General features: G+C 41.3%; 1 protein-coding gene across 1 annotated transcript in view; it reads left to right on the top strand.

Moving 5' to 3' along the window:
* LOC122797246 (C-C chemokine receptor type 4-like) overlaps positions 1-13922 on the top strand; it is an 89484-nt gene extending 75562 nt beyond the window's left edge. The window contains exon 4 of the mRNA XM_044066093.1: positions 12584-13922. Coding sequence (XP_043922028.1) covers positions 12584-13644 — 1061 coding nt within the window. The 3' untranslated portion in view covers positions 13645-13922. The remainder of the gene's footprint in view (positions 1-12583) is intronic.
* Positions 13923-14145: the final 223 nt, after the last annotated feature.

Below are 14145 nucleotides of genomic sequence, written 5' to 3'. Positions count from 1 at the left end.
ATCTGCCTACACACACAGAAGCTCATACAAACATAAACACACACACACACACACATGCACACACACGCACACACATATACAAAGATGGCATGGTTATCCTGCAGTCTAGTGATGAAAAGAATGCAAAGTAACCACAGAAAGTCTTTGTGCCTTTCTATTTCTTATCTTGACTAGCTCCTTTTCTACTCTCCAAACGTTAATGTTTCAGTCCAACCATTTACCCATTCCACCTCTTGATCCTTCCAATGTTAACACAGTTGCTTCCTTTTTCAGTGGTGAAATGAGTTCAGATAACTCATTGAGACTTTTGACTTGTTTTCTGTCTTCTGTTATGCCCCTTTCATCATTTGTTAAAGAGTTAAGTTACACTTCTCTCTATTTTCCTTTCTGCTAATTTATTTATTTTATTTATTTATTTGACATTTATTTACTGGGATAGTCTGACTGTGTCAGAAAGAACCCATTTTCAGCGGAGGCCCAGGGAGAAAAGCTCCACTTACAGATTGAGCTATACAGTCTTGATTAGATACAGAATAAATGCAATCTTTGTAATGCAAGGTAATACAATTTTTCTAGAACATGCATATTATGAGTACATTGTGAATACAGAGATCACTGTTTTTTTTTTTAATAAAAAACGCAATATTTCTGGAAGAGAGAAGTTCCAGTTACGTACTATTATGTATGATCTTTATAAAAGAGAGCACATCACTATTACAGGTGATGCAAACTATAGGTATATTGTTAACAAGGAGATTGGTGGATGTTTTTATAAACAGAAAACCCAAATGGTATGAGAGATTGAGAGATAAATAGAAAAACCCGAATGGTATGAGTGATAGAGAGAGGAAGTGAGAGGAGATATAGGGTAGGCCTGGTCTGGGGAGATAAGCCTGGATCAGTACATGATGACCCCTTGTAAACATCTTCAAACCCTCTCCTAGCCTCTTCTCCACCCTTACTTTTCTTTTCTGAGCTACCATGTTTCCCTTTTTCTTCCCTCTTTATTTTCCTACCATTCACTTGCTCTTTAGTATCATTTCTTTTATGCCCTTTCTTTAAAATCCCTTTACTTTATTTAATTCCCTCCTCAGCTATTTGGCTTCCTTCTGTTCTCAGAATTGCTTCTCCTCTTTTGGCCCTTCCTTCTTCGCTGTTGCCCATATACTGTACATATTAAAAAAAAAATTTTTTTTTTAAATCTGAATTAATTTGTTTCACTTTTTGCTTTGCAGTCCTTATTGACCCCATTGCGATCTTCTTAAACTTCCTGTGTTCTGATTTCCTAAAGTTTCTTACCTGGGTTTTAGTCCATGTACCTATTTACCTCCCACTTAAATTGATCCACACTTCAGAATGGTCATGGCTAAAGCTAACTTGACTAAACTTGAATCTGAGCATGTTTCACAGAATCCCCAGAACAAATACTTCCACAAATTAATCCTCTTTCCTTACTCTAGATGCCAAGATATTCTAGACCACTTATAGGAGGCAGTGGTCATCCAGTCACATCACCTGTTCCTTATTACCTGATACTTGCTCTCCCTTTTAGGTTCTCCCCAATCCGTTTACCAGTATCCTTCATTTTGTTCCCCTCTAATCTGAGTGCTAATGTAATGATTAACGACCTCCTCCTCTCTCACTGATTTACCTACATTGTCATCTTCTCAACTTTGGTGTCCTCTTTTATAAAGTCTTTCAACCTCCAACCTATCTATCCTTCTGTCTATCCCCAGAATATGCGACATCTGTTATTTAAAAATGCACTACAGTAAGACAGTGACTGCACATAGCCAGCTTCATCAGCATTTCATTTCAGAAATGTTATTAAAACTTTACAATGCAAAATACCAACATCAGTTAAACATAAAACTGCACTAGCCTTCGACATAAAATTGTACTCTTTGAAGCTATAAGCAGAAGAGAAAGTGAATGGGAATTATAAAATATGTACTATGCAAAATCACTTTAAAAAGAGACAAGTGAAGTATAATCTCAGTGCAGAATTAACTGAAGTTTTACAGTATTTCCATAAATAACAAGCAAAAATGTATTCCAATAAGCAAAGTAAACACAGAGAAATGTATTTGAAAACTGTTCATTAATAATAAAATACAAATACATTAACAACAGTTAATACCAGTTAAGATCCCCACTGAGCCATGCAGCCCATGGTAAAAAGGCCCTGTTGCCAAGATGCAGTATTTTGTAGTTCATAGACACATTGTCCGCAGTGAGGAAAGACCTCATTTTTGGCTTATTTGTGTGTCTATGTGTGATGACCGTGCCCTGGCCCAGCAATCAAGGAGTCTCAGTCCTCACCACTAACACCAGGGAGGTCTTCTCCTAGAGGAGGAAAGGATCATTAATACACACAGTAAAGTACAATTTCCATTAAGTGCACACAGAGATCACAGTCAGTCTGGGGCTGGCTGCTCCCTTGCTCACCATGTCCCCAGTAAGATTCCCCACTGGCACAGCTATAGGGTCCAGGTCTCAGCCTAACTGGGCAAGCTAAACCCTCCCAGTACCCTCTCTGTCCAACCAGTGCTTCATGTCCCTGCCCAAGTAGCTGACACAACACACACACACTTTGAGATAAGTATTTATACACCTTCACAGACACTCCTGGGAAAGGCTGACACAGATTCTCCAGCTGTGCCACTTTACTCAGACTATATGGTAGTAATTACTGCCACCTCCCAGTTAATAATATCAGCTACTAAAAGGCCCTTAAAAGGGTGTCCAATTACTACTGTGCAATATTAATATCCAGTGGTAATGTGACTATACAGTCTAAGGCTTACCAGAGTGGCCTATTACAATAAACTCTATATAAATATGCAATGTACTCTAGAACTTATCTCTACACAAAGCAGCCACAGGTAGAAGGTTTTAAAAATATTTAATAATAAATAATTAAAACACAACACAAATCTACTACACAACAGATATCTAAGAGTTCACAGATCACACAGAAACTTAAAATAATACAGTAGGACAGGTCTGGTTTCAAAGAAAAATACCTAATTAATCTTTACTAGCTTTAACTATTTCTATAAGATGTCACAGTGCTAAAAATGTACACATGAGCATAAGCAGAGTGCTGATAAGTTAGATGTCCAGATCAAGATGTTATTTCTCTCTCTCTGAGACATATTTTATAAAACATCACTAACAAACATGTCTCTGGGTCCTCCCCAGATTACATCATTTTTGACACTTAGGTTTTCCCAGTATTCATATTGCATCATCTTAACACCTGGTCTGAGTTCTCAGGCCACAAACTGCATTATTTAGCAATCTAACACCTGCACAGAAACTTCCAACAATAGAAGACATTTCACATGTATATACTAACAGAAACTATAGCAATAAAGCACCTTCCATATCTAAATTCTAGTCACAAACTTTAGCCTTAAAACAATGGGCATAAAATCTTTATCCAGCTGCCCTCGGGCCAAATTCTAACATGAAAGGATGCAACATGCTTCACTGGGCCAGCAGAGTGCAATGTTGTCACATATTTTGCATTTCCACATTTCACAGTGTTTTCTTACATTTAAAACCACAAGCCTGTATTTTACATTTATTTATACAGTTAATAGAATTATATGTTACATTCTATTTGACTAGGCTGGTAGCCTTTGCCCATCTCTCCCCAGTCATCACATCTCTTCCCCCACAGGGCACTCAAGCAAGTTTTTCAAGTGCCCCTTGAGAAAAGTCGCTTCAGAGTGTCAGGTCTATTTGGGTGTACCTCACCCTATTCCCTGTCTTAAGAGCCCATCTGCATTGGCATTGCCACTCCCACTGCAGTGCTGCACTGACATATCATATGCTTGCAACCCCAGACTCCATCTTAGCAACTTCGCATTTTGCTGACTGGCTCTGTTTAACCATGTTAGAGGGTTGTGATCTGTCATCACAGTAAATTTTCTTCCATGCAGATAAGGCTGAAGTTTTTTTTAGTGCACACACTATGGCTAGACATTCCATTTCTACTGCTGCATAGCATTCCTTCCTGGGTTGGAGCCCACGATTGAGATAAACCACTGGGTGCTCTTCTCCCTCTGAAGAAATCTGGCTAAGTACAGCCCCCACCCCATAGTTTGAAGCATCCACCTGCACAACAAATTCTTTGCTTTAGTCTGGACTGGCTAATACAGGGGGTCCTCCCAAAGCTTCCTTAAGCTTCTGAAATGCCTGCTCACATTCTGGGGTCCACAGTACCTTATCTGGCCTGTTCTTCCTTGTCAGGTCTGTGAGGGGAGCAGCTATGGTACTATAATTGGGAACAAGCTTTCTGTAGTACCCTGCTGTCCCTAAGAATGCCCTCACCTGCTTTTTGGTAACAGGTGCAGGCCATGCCTGAATAGCTTCCACTTTGGCAGGTTCTGGCCTTATCCTACCACTCCCCACTCTATGTCCTAGGTAGGAGACCTCTGCCATACCCACCTGACATTTGCTCGGCTTAATAGTCAAACCTGATCTCTGTAATCTGCCCAGCACCTCCCTGACATGCTGAAGGTGCTCTTGCCAGGAATGGCTGTAGATAGCAATATCATCCATGTAAGCAAGGGCAAACCCTCCTGCTCCTGCTAATATATGATCTACCAGCCTCTGGAAAGTTGCTGGGGCATTCTTCATCCCAAAGGGCATCCTTGTGAACTCATACAAGCCAAAAGGAGTCACAAAGGCTGACTTCTCTCTAGCACTGGGAATCAAGATCACCTGCCAGTAACCCTTGGCAAGATCAATGGTTGTAAGATACCTAGCCCCACCCAGCTGCTCTAGGGCCATATCTGTCCTAGGTATGGGGTAAGCACCTGACTCTATGTGACTATTTAATTTCCTGTAATCTACACAGAAAATGTTGCTGCCATCCATCTTTAACACCAACACCACTGGCGAGGCCCGGGGACTGTTGGACTCTTGAATAACCCCTAGTTCCAACATCTCCTGTACCTCTTCCCTCAGAGTCTGACTCTCTCAGGCACCCTATAAGGGGCCTGCCTGATAGGCCTTTGAGATCCTGTATCCATCTGGTGCTGCATCAGGTGGGTGCTCCCTGGTTTCCCAGTGAACATGCCCCCAAACTCCAGCAACACAGCTTGGATTTCTCGAACCTGGGTAGGAGATAGCTGATGGGACATTGCTACCCCTTCCACCAAGGTGTCAGCACGAGCCTCACTGAGGAAATCAGTCACAAGATCTCTCTCAGACTCCTCCTGCAATCCACTGCAAATGCTCAGCAGAAGAGCCTCCCTATCATGGTAAGGTTTCATCATGTTAACATGAAACAATTTGTGCCCCTGCCATCTGCCTAGCACTTCCACCATGTAGTTAACAGCACTTACTTTTCTTACCACCTTGTAGGGTCCCTCCAAAGCTGCTTGCAACTTATTGTGTCTGACAGGAATGAGAACCATCACCTGCTGCCCTACAGCATACACTCTAGCTCAAGCATTCCTGTCATACCACACCTTTTTCTGTTGTTGGGCTTCTGCCAGGTTCTCCTGGGCCAGGCCCATGAGTTCCCTAAGCCTTTTTCTGAGGTTCAGGACATATGCCACAACAGACTCCTTGTGAGACTCACACTCACCTTCCCACTCATCTCAAATGAAATCTAGAGGTCTCCTCACCCTATGCCCATACAGCAACTCAAAGGGTGAAAAACCTGTGGATTCCTGGGGAACCTCTCTGTAAGCAAACAACAGATGGGGCAAACATTTGTCCCACTCCCTCTTAAACTGATCTGCAAATGCCCGTAGCATGGACTTGATTGTAGAGTTTAACCTCTCAACAAGACCATTAGTCTGGGGATCGTAGGGGGTGGTCTTCATGTGCTTCACCCCACAGGACCTCCACAGACAAGCTAGCAGGTCTGACATAAAATTGGCACCTCTGACAGACAGTATTTCCTTTGGGAAACCTACCCTGCTGAAAATCTCTAGCAAAGCATTTGCCACCTTCTCTGCCTCAATGGAGGACAAAGCCACTGCCTCAGGGTATCGTGTAGCATAATCTACAATCACTAGGATATACTTTTTCCCTGTGGAACTTGGGGTACTCAGAGGACCCACAATATCCATAGCTACCCTCTGAAATGGCTCCTCAATCACAGGCAGAGGCATCAAAGGAGATCTCACCTTGTCTCCTGCCTTGCCTACCTTTTGGCACTGCTCACAGGTCCTGCAGTACCCTGTTACATTTCTGGAAATTCCAGGCCAATAGAAATTTTGCATAATACATGTCTTTGTATGTTTTATGCCCATATGACCTGCAAAGGGAATATCATGGGCTATGGCTAGAAGTGCCAGACTGTAAGCTCTAGGCACTACCAACTGCTGTACTCTATCACCTACTAGCCCTCCCTCAGGGGTCCACTCTCTGTACAATAACCCTTTGTTCCAGTATACAGATTTCTCCTTCCCTTGAGAATCAGGTGCCTCCCTAGCTACCTGCCTCAGGCCTTGCAATGTAGGGTCTGAGAGCTGAGCCTGTCTCAAGTCTCTCCTTGTAACCCTTCCCAGCTCCCCTTCCACAGGAAGTCTGGCATCCTCTGACAGCGGTGCCTCACTGTCAGCCTGGGTACTACTACTCACCTCTACCTTTGCAGTTACGCTGTCCATGGGAACATCAGTACCCACAAGCAGCTGTGGCTCACATTCAGTCTCACTGCTACAGTGTAGCTCACTCCCTGAAGTAACCACCTCAGCAGTCCTGGCTGTGAGTATGCAGTCTGTCTGGGTCTCCCCCAGGCTACCAGACCCACATGCTTGTCTCTTAGCCTCACTGCTCTTAACTGCATAAGTACATAGTACTGCCTCATCCAAATCCTTCCCTTTCAGGACATCTGCAGGATGGTAGTTCCATACCCCTGTTGTCTCAAGACAACACACTGTTGGCATTTTGTCTTTCCCACTTACTGGCTCCCTCACCTTTGGTTCCCCACCTTGCCTCAGTGGACATCTGTATGCCACATTGCCCCACTGGTTGCATTCAAAACATTTAACCCTAGCTCCTGGATGTGAAACTGGACTAGTGGCTTCCCCTGCTACTTGCAGATTCTGATGGGGCAGACTGTGCTGCCCACCATGGGTTCCTTTAGTCCCATGAGCAGTACTGGGGGTCCCTTTCCTGTGCAGGGCTGCCCTGCTTGCTAGGTATAGGTCTCCCTTCTTCCCCAACTCCTCTGAAGTAGCACACTGTTTATCAGCTAACCAGATCCTCATGTCCTCAGGCAAAGTGTTAAGGGCTTGTTCCCTTACCACAAGGTCTGCCAGCCCTTCAAAAGTGGTGACCTGACATCCACTCACCCAGCTATGAAAATAAGTGCTCAGTTCAACAAAATATTCACATACATTTTCATCTGCCTTGCGTCTATGCTCACAAAACTTTTCCCTATACATTTCAAGTGTTAGCTTAAAACATTCTAACAAATGTATTTTTACAGCAGTATAATCAAAACAGTCAGTGTCAAGCATTTTTGCTAAAGAAGTTACAGCTTTACCATGGAGTAAGGGGTTCAGGAACCGTACCCAGAGCCTTTGGTCAACTTCATACTGTTTACATACCTGCTCAAACATATGAATCAAGCTATCAAAATGATCCCCCTCTTTAAACTGTGGAAGAAATTTACTGACCTTTTGTGCTTTTGGGGTCCGGTTACTCCCTTCCCCATTACCTCCATGACTCTGGCAAAGAGTCAGCATTTCCCTCTCATGCTTTCTCTGCCGTTCCTGTTCTTCAGCTTCTAGGCTCCTCATTCTCTCAGCTGCTTCAAGTTCCATACGCCTGGCCTCCAACTCAAGTCTCTTTAGCTCCAGCTGAATTTTTAAGTCCACTGCAGAAAGGTTGAGCTGTCCATTCTCCAAGAATATTGTATCTCCACTGTCAGTCTGATTATCCTCCAGGCTGCTGTTTTCTGATTCAGCTGTAACCAAGGCTGCAATCATGTCTGCCTTAGTCAGGTTTCCATGCACCATCCCTCTAGCCTGGCACATCTCTGCTAGCTGGCTCCTTGTCAGCTTTCCACACTCTTCTGCTGACATGCTGCCTGCTCACGCTGACCAACACTAAGCTAACAAAAGAAATAAACAATTGTGATCTGAACTCTTGGTATACACTGCGTGGGTTTTTTAGAGTAAAAACACTTTTAGAGATCACTGTACATAAGCTACAGGAATTCGCTCTACCCACACCACTACAAGCCAATTAGTATGTGAAGTAGATCCCACCACTGCCAAACATTTGTGATGACCGTGCCCTGGCCCAGCAATCAAGGAGCCTCAATCCTCACCACTAACACTAGGGAGGTTGTCTCCTAGAGGAGGAAAGGATAATTAATACACACAGTAAAGTACAATTTCACTTAAGTGCACACAGAGATCACAGTCAGTCTGGGGTTGGCTGCTCCCTTGCTCACCAGATCCCCAATACGACTCCCCACTGGCACAGCTATAGGATCCAGGTATAGGATCCAGGTCTCAGCCTAACTGGGCAAGATAAAACCTCCCAGTACCCTCTCTGTCCAACCAGTGCTTTGTGTCCCTGCCCATGTAGCTGACACAACACACACATACACTTTGAGATAAGTATTTATACAACTTCACAGACACTCCTGGGAAAGGCTGACACAGATTCTCCAGCTGTGCCCCTTTACCCAGACTATACGGTAGTAATTACCGCCACCACCCAGTTAATAATATCAGCTACTAAAAGGCCCTCAATTATTACTGTGCAATATTAATATCCAATGGTAATGTGACTATACAGTCTAAGGCTTATCAGAGTGGCCTATTACAATAACCTCTATATAAATATGCAATGTACTCTAGAGCTTATCTCTACATAAAGCAGCCACAGGTAGAAGGTTTTAGAAATAGTTAATAATAAATAATTAAAACACAAGACAAATCTACTACACAACAGAGATATCTAAGAGTTCACATATCACACAGAAACTTAAAATAATACATTAGGACAGGTCTGGTTTCAAAGAAAAATACCTAATTAATCTTTACTAGCTTTAACTATTCCTACAAGATATCACAGTGCTAAAAACTTACATGTGAGCATTAGCAGAGTGTTGATAAGTTAGATGTCCAGATCAAAATGCTCTTTCTCTCTCTCTGAGACATAGTTTATAAAACATCACTAACAAACATGTCTCTGGGTCCTCCCCAGATTACATCATTTTTGATACTTAGGTTTTCCCAGTATTCATATTGCATCATCTTAACACCTGGTCTGAGTTTTCAGGCCACAAACTGCATTATTTAGCAATCTAACACCTGCACAGAAACTTACACTAGAAGACATTTCACATGTATATACTAACAGAAACTAAAGCAATAAAGCACCTTCCATATCTAAATTCTAGTCATAAACTTTAGCCTTAAAACAATGGCCATGAAATCTTTATCCAGCTGCCCTCGGGCCAAATTCTAACATGAAAGGATACAACATGCTTTACTGGGCCAGTAGAGTGCAATGTTGTCACATATTTTGCATTTCCACATTTCGCAGTGTTTTCTTACATTTAAAACCACAAGCCTGTATTTTACATTTATTTATACAGTTACTAGAATTATATATTAAATTATATTTGACTAGGCTGGCAGCCTTCGCCCATCTCTCCCCAGTCGTCACACTATGAATCACAGTTAACTACCATGAAGAGCAGATCATCACTTCCTGCAGTAGTTTACTTTGGCGGCTATGTCATGTGAACCCAGTTTCTCCTTTTCCCTCAGCCACTCTCCCACACATGCAAACACACAGTAAAACATCCAGAAACACATACACACACACACACACACACACACACACACACACACACACACACACACACACACACACACACACACACACACACACACACGCACACACACACAACATACCCACATACCTATCCTTGTTGTCAGAACATTCTAGATGTGTCTTTTTACACTGCCCAAGTGCTTCATGGATAATTACAGTCAGTCCATAACGGCGGACATTCAGGTTTCACACTTTATATCCTTCAGTAAATGCATGTTAGGAGAAAAGCTCATTATAATAGGAGGTATATGCCTAGCATTTCCTGTTCCTCTCTCTCGTACATTATAACATATTACAGACATTATGTAATTCCCAAGATCCTCAATATATACTAAAAAGTGCTGCTGCACTAACTTCTGAGATAGTGCAGTGGGTTACTGCAGGATTTTTTCTATCAAAGATGCATGGTTTGAATCCACTTTTCCATTCCATGTATTTTTTTAACATGTATAAAATGTAAAGATCAATCCCTGCCATTTAGTGATGGTGCAGAGGACTCCTATCCCCAGTCAGAAGTGAGAGTGTACAGAGTTTGAGATACGCATAGTGCTACTTTTTCCTGGTATCTAGTAGATTCCCACACTTTTTATTTAAATATGTGTCTTTAAGGCATGCCATATTGAGTATTCCTGATGTCTAGTGCCCCCCCAACCCTCCTTCTGTTTATTTGCCATTAAGGAACAAGAATTAACAGTTATCTGTGGTGTGTAATGTTTCCCCCAATCCCTGTACAGTTAAAGTGCCATTAAGGCATGAGAATTAAGAGTCATCTCTGATGGCTTGTGGTTCCCTCCCAATCCTTGTACTGTTAAAGTACTGTTAAAGCATGAGAATTAACAGTTTTACCTGGTGACTAATGCCCCCCACCCAATGTTACAGACTCTGCTCATTAGTGTAGGGTTGTGTGGATGTATGACAGCCACTCTAGCCCCCCCCCGACACCTGCCTAACTTACCCCCCCATAATGTTTTGGCCATGTTCATTGCTGAGAGGTGGAAGGAGCGATCATATTAATCTACACAGCTGCTCAGTGTATGGATACCTTCCTGGAGACAGTTCTGGAAAAGAAGATCACGGCTAATTAGCATTTGTCTCTCCCCCAAACTTCATCTTTAGCATTTAGCATGACTGTAGAGACAGCCCACATGGCACTGCACACCTTCATGCAAAAGCACCATGTTAGGGTTGTGTTTGAAAACAAAAAGGTTGCCTCGAGGTGTATACATCATGTATACCTCGAGGTAAGCTTTAAAAATTTGGTCCATTGTTATAAGATAGTCATATAAACATATAACGTGACTTCAAAGCATGAAATTCCATGCACAGATGCCAATGATTTTAATGGTATATACGGAAACCTGCAAAGCAACAACTTTAACAAGTTCCCAAAAGTATCCTGAAGTTCCACAGGACAGAACTCTGGGTAAGTAGCATGTATTATACAATGACTGGCCATTAGCATTCAAAAAGTAGCACGCTGATTGGTCAGCCCAAACAGTGTGCCTGTTGTAAATCCGACCATATACCAATGGAAAAAGGTCCAGTCACCCAGACTTTCATCATTGGTATTTACTGCAACTTTTCATTTTTTTTAAAACAAATAAATAAAATTAGAAATCTGGACAGTCTGGACATACAAGAAAGATAGGACAGAGAAAATACTAGGAAAAATCAGGTATGTTATTCAAAACTAAAGAAATGTACATGATTTTCCTTGTATTTCCTCCATTCTGTCTCTCTCCTACCCCTAAAGTGTCCAAAACCTTTTCTTTATTTTTAAAAAAAAAAGGAGCAACGGAGACCTTCCTTTCTCCTTTGATCCCTTTCCAAAGCACTGATGTACTGGGTAAGCATGGGAATGCAAGTCCCATATGCATATGCAGTACATCAAAAAAGCAACAGGATGTGCAGCAGAAGCAGAAGAACACTACAGTGCCGTTATACAAAGACATTATTTAAGAAAAGTAACTTTTTTCTTAAATAATGTCATTGTATAATACCAATAACTGACTCCATGTTGTGGTGTATCGAAGATTTACCCAGACTTGGTTTTATTTAATCACACCAACCATGGGTAAATCTTCAATATAACACAGCGATGTTGTCAGTCATTGCTATACTATTTGGTATACAGTAGTGATAATAATACTGATACTAATAAGATTATGTCCGTCTTTAGCAGAGAAAAGGAGCAGAGCCACTCCATGAGAAGAATTGCTTGCTAGACATATCTGGTAATACAGCACCATCAGGATAATATGATGGCTAATTGCTGACACATGAGCCTTGCCAACACGCATCTCTTTGCATCCATAAAGCAGATATGATTACAAAACATCAGCCCATGGCATAAAAAGAATATATCATTAAATTCACCCCTTTTCCTCAAAAAAAAAAAACATTAGATACCCCTATACATTTTGCAACTTGTATATTACTCATGGGATTTACATTTGCTGTCATTCAGAGGTACGGAAGTCCAACACATACTGAACAGGATGCACAAGTGGTAGGCATTTTAACATGTTCAGGAATTGCAAGTTATAAGTATCTCTACTGCTCATATATGAAGTCATATAATCTCAGGGTTAAGAAATACAGTAAGCAGTCATACTGTCACACAGGGGCTTATTCAAGGACTAGCATCCTACATACACATCTAAGACAGTAGAAGTGTTTGTATTTTATCTGATTCTGTGTAAGTATGACGTTTCTTGGAGTCTAACAATGAGCTATTCTTTTTTTTCTTTTCCAGAGGCTACCAAAACTGAAACTTCAGATTATTATGACAGTAATGAAAATGCTGCTTGTGACAATGCAGATGTCAGGAAGTTTGGATCCTTTTTTCTCACCCTACTTTACTCTATTGTGCTTGTCCTCGGACTCCTGGGGAATATTCTAATCATCTGTGTCTTGTTCAAATACTCAAAGACGAAGACAAGAAGTATGACAGATATGTACCTCTTCAATCTGGCAGTCATGGATCTCCTATTTGTTTTCTCCTTAGCCTTCTGGGCTATTTATGCTACTGAAGCGAGTTGGATATTTGGAGACGCTATGTGTAAAATAGTTACAGCAGTGTCTATGACTGGTTTCTATGGGGGGATCTTCTTTGTAACTCTTATGTGTATTGACAGGTATCTTGTAGTGGCCCATGCTGTTTCTGTTTTCAGAAACACAAGAGTTGTGTACGGAAGAGTTGCATGTGTTGCTGTCTGGATTTTAAGTTTTTGCGCCTCACTTCCAGAAATTCTGTTTAGTACAACTTTCCATTTTAGCAATGAGACATGGATTTGTACCATTGAACAAAAATGGACAGTATTTTGTTATACTGAAATTAATGTAGTAGGATTGTTCATACCCCTATTAATTATAGTTGTTTTTTATTCACTGATCCTAAACAATTTATTAAGATGCAAGAACAGAAAGGAGCAAAAGGCTGTCAAGCTTATATTTCTTGTAATGTGTACCTTTTTCATTTGCTGGACTCCATATAACATTGTACTTTTACTTCATGCTCTACAACTTAAAGGAGTTATACAAGATTGTGCAACTAGTATTAATCTAGATTATGCTCTGCAGATAACAGAACCAATTGCATTTGCTCATTGTTGCCTGAATCCAATTATTTATGCATTTGTAGGCAAAAAATATCAGCAATACCTTCACAACTTGCTTTGTGAATATGCTTTATACAGGTATCTTCACAAATTATTTTGCCAAGACAGTAGAGTGAAGAGACTTTCTTCAGTTTATTCACAATCTCAAGCTTCCCATGAAAATGGCCCGTCAACTACACTAGTAATATCCTTTTGAAAAAGAACAATTATGAATTATGCTGATCTTTAATAAATATGCATTGCTTCAGTTATACAGAACTTTATTAATATAATGTGGCTGAAATGTGGTCACTGTTATTTCAAAAAAGGTCTTGCAATTTAAAGTTAATCATACACCACATTGATCAGCTAAAATATCATGCTCTGTCTGGATGAAAGACTGAAATTCATTTTTCAGATTTTGTTTAAATAATAACTCTCCCTGGATTTATGAATCTGCCATGCAGGACTAAACTAGTCCTGCACGTAAGCGGCAGTTTAAGAGGAGGACGGCAGCGTGCCATGCATATTAATGAAGGCGCTCTGCCTGAGCTCCAAATCCTACACTGAGCCTGGACGAGTGCAGGGGGCGTGTCTGAGAGCAGACCTCTCAGAATAAACATGCCCCTGCAAAGTAGAACAGAAGAAAGTATAAATAAATGAGCAATGTCTGCATATCCCCACCAACAGTCCCCATGTGTTGAACAGCAACAGTACA

Source organism: Protopterus annectens, chromosome 3.part0 (genome assembly GCF_019279795.1).
Source record: "Protopterus annectens isolate FY-2018-M chromosome 3.part0, PAN1.0, whole genome shotgun sequence".
NCBI lineage: Eukaryota > Metazoa > Chordata > Ceratodontiformes > Protopteridae > Protopterus > Protopterus annectens.
The sequence above is the reverse complement of the archived record's forward strand: the minus strand, read 5'-3'. Positions and strand labels throughout refer to the sequence as shown.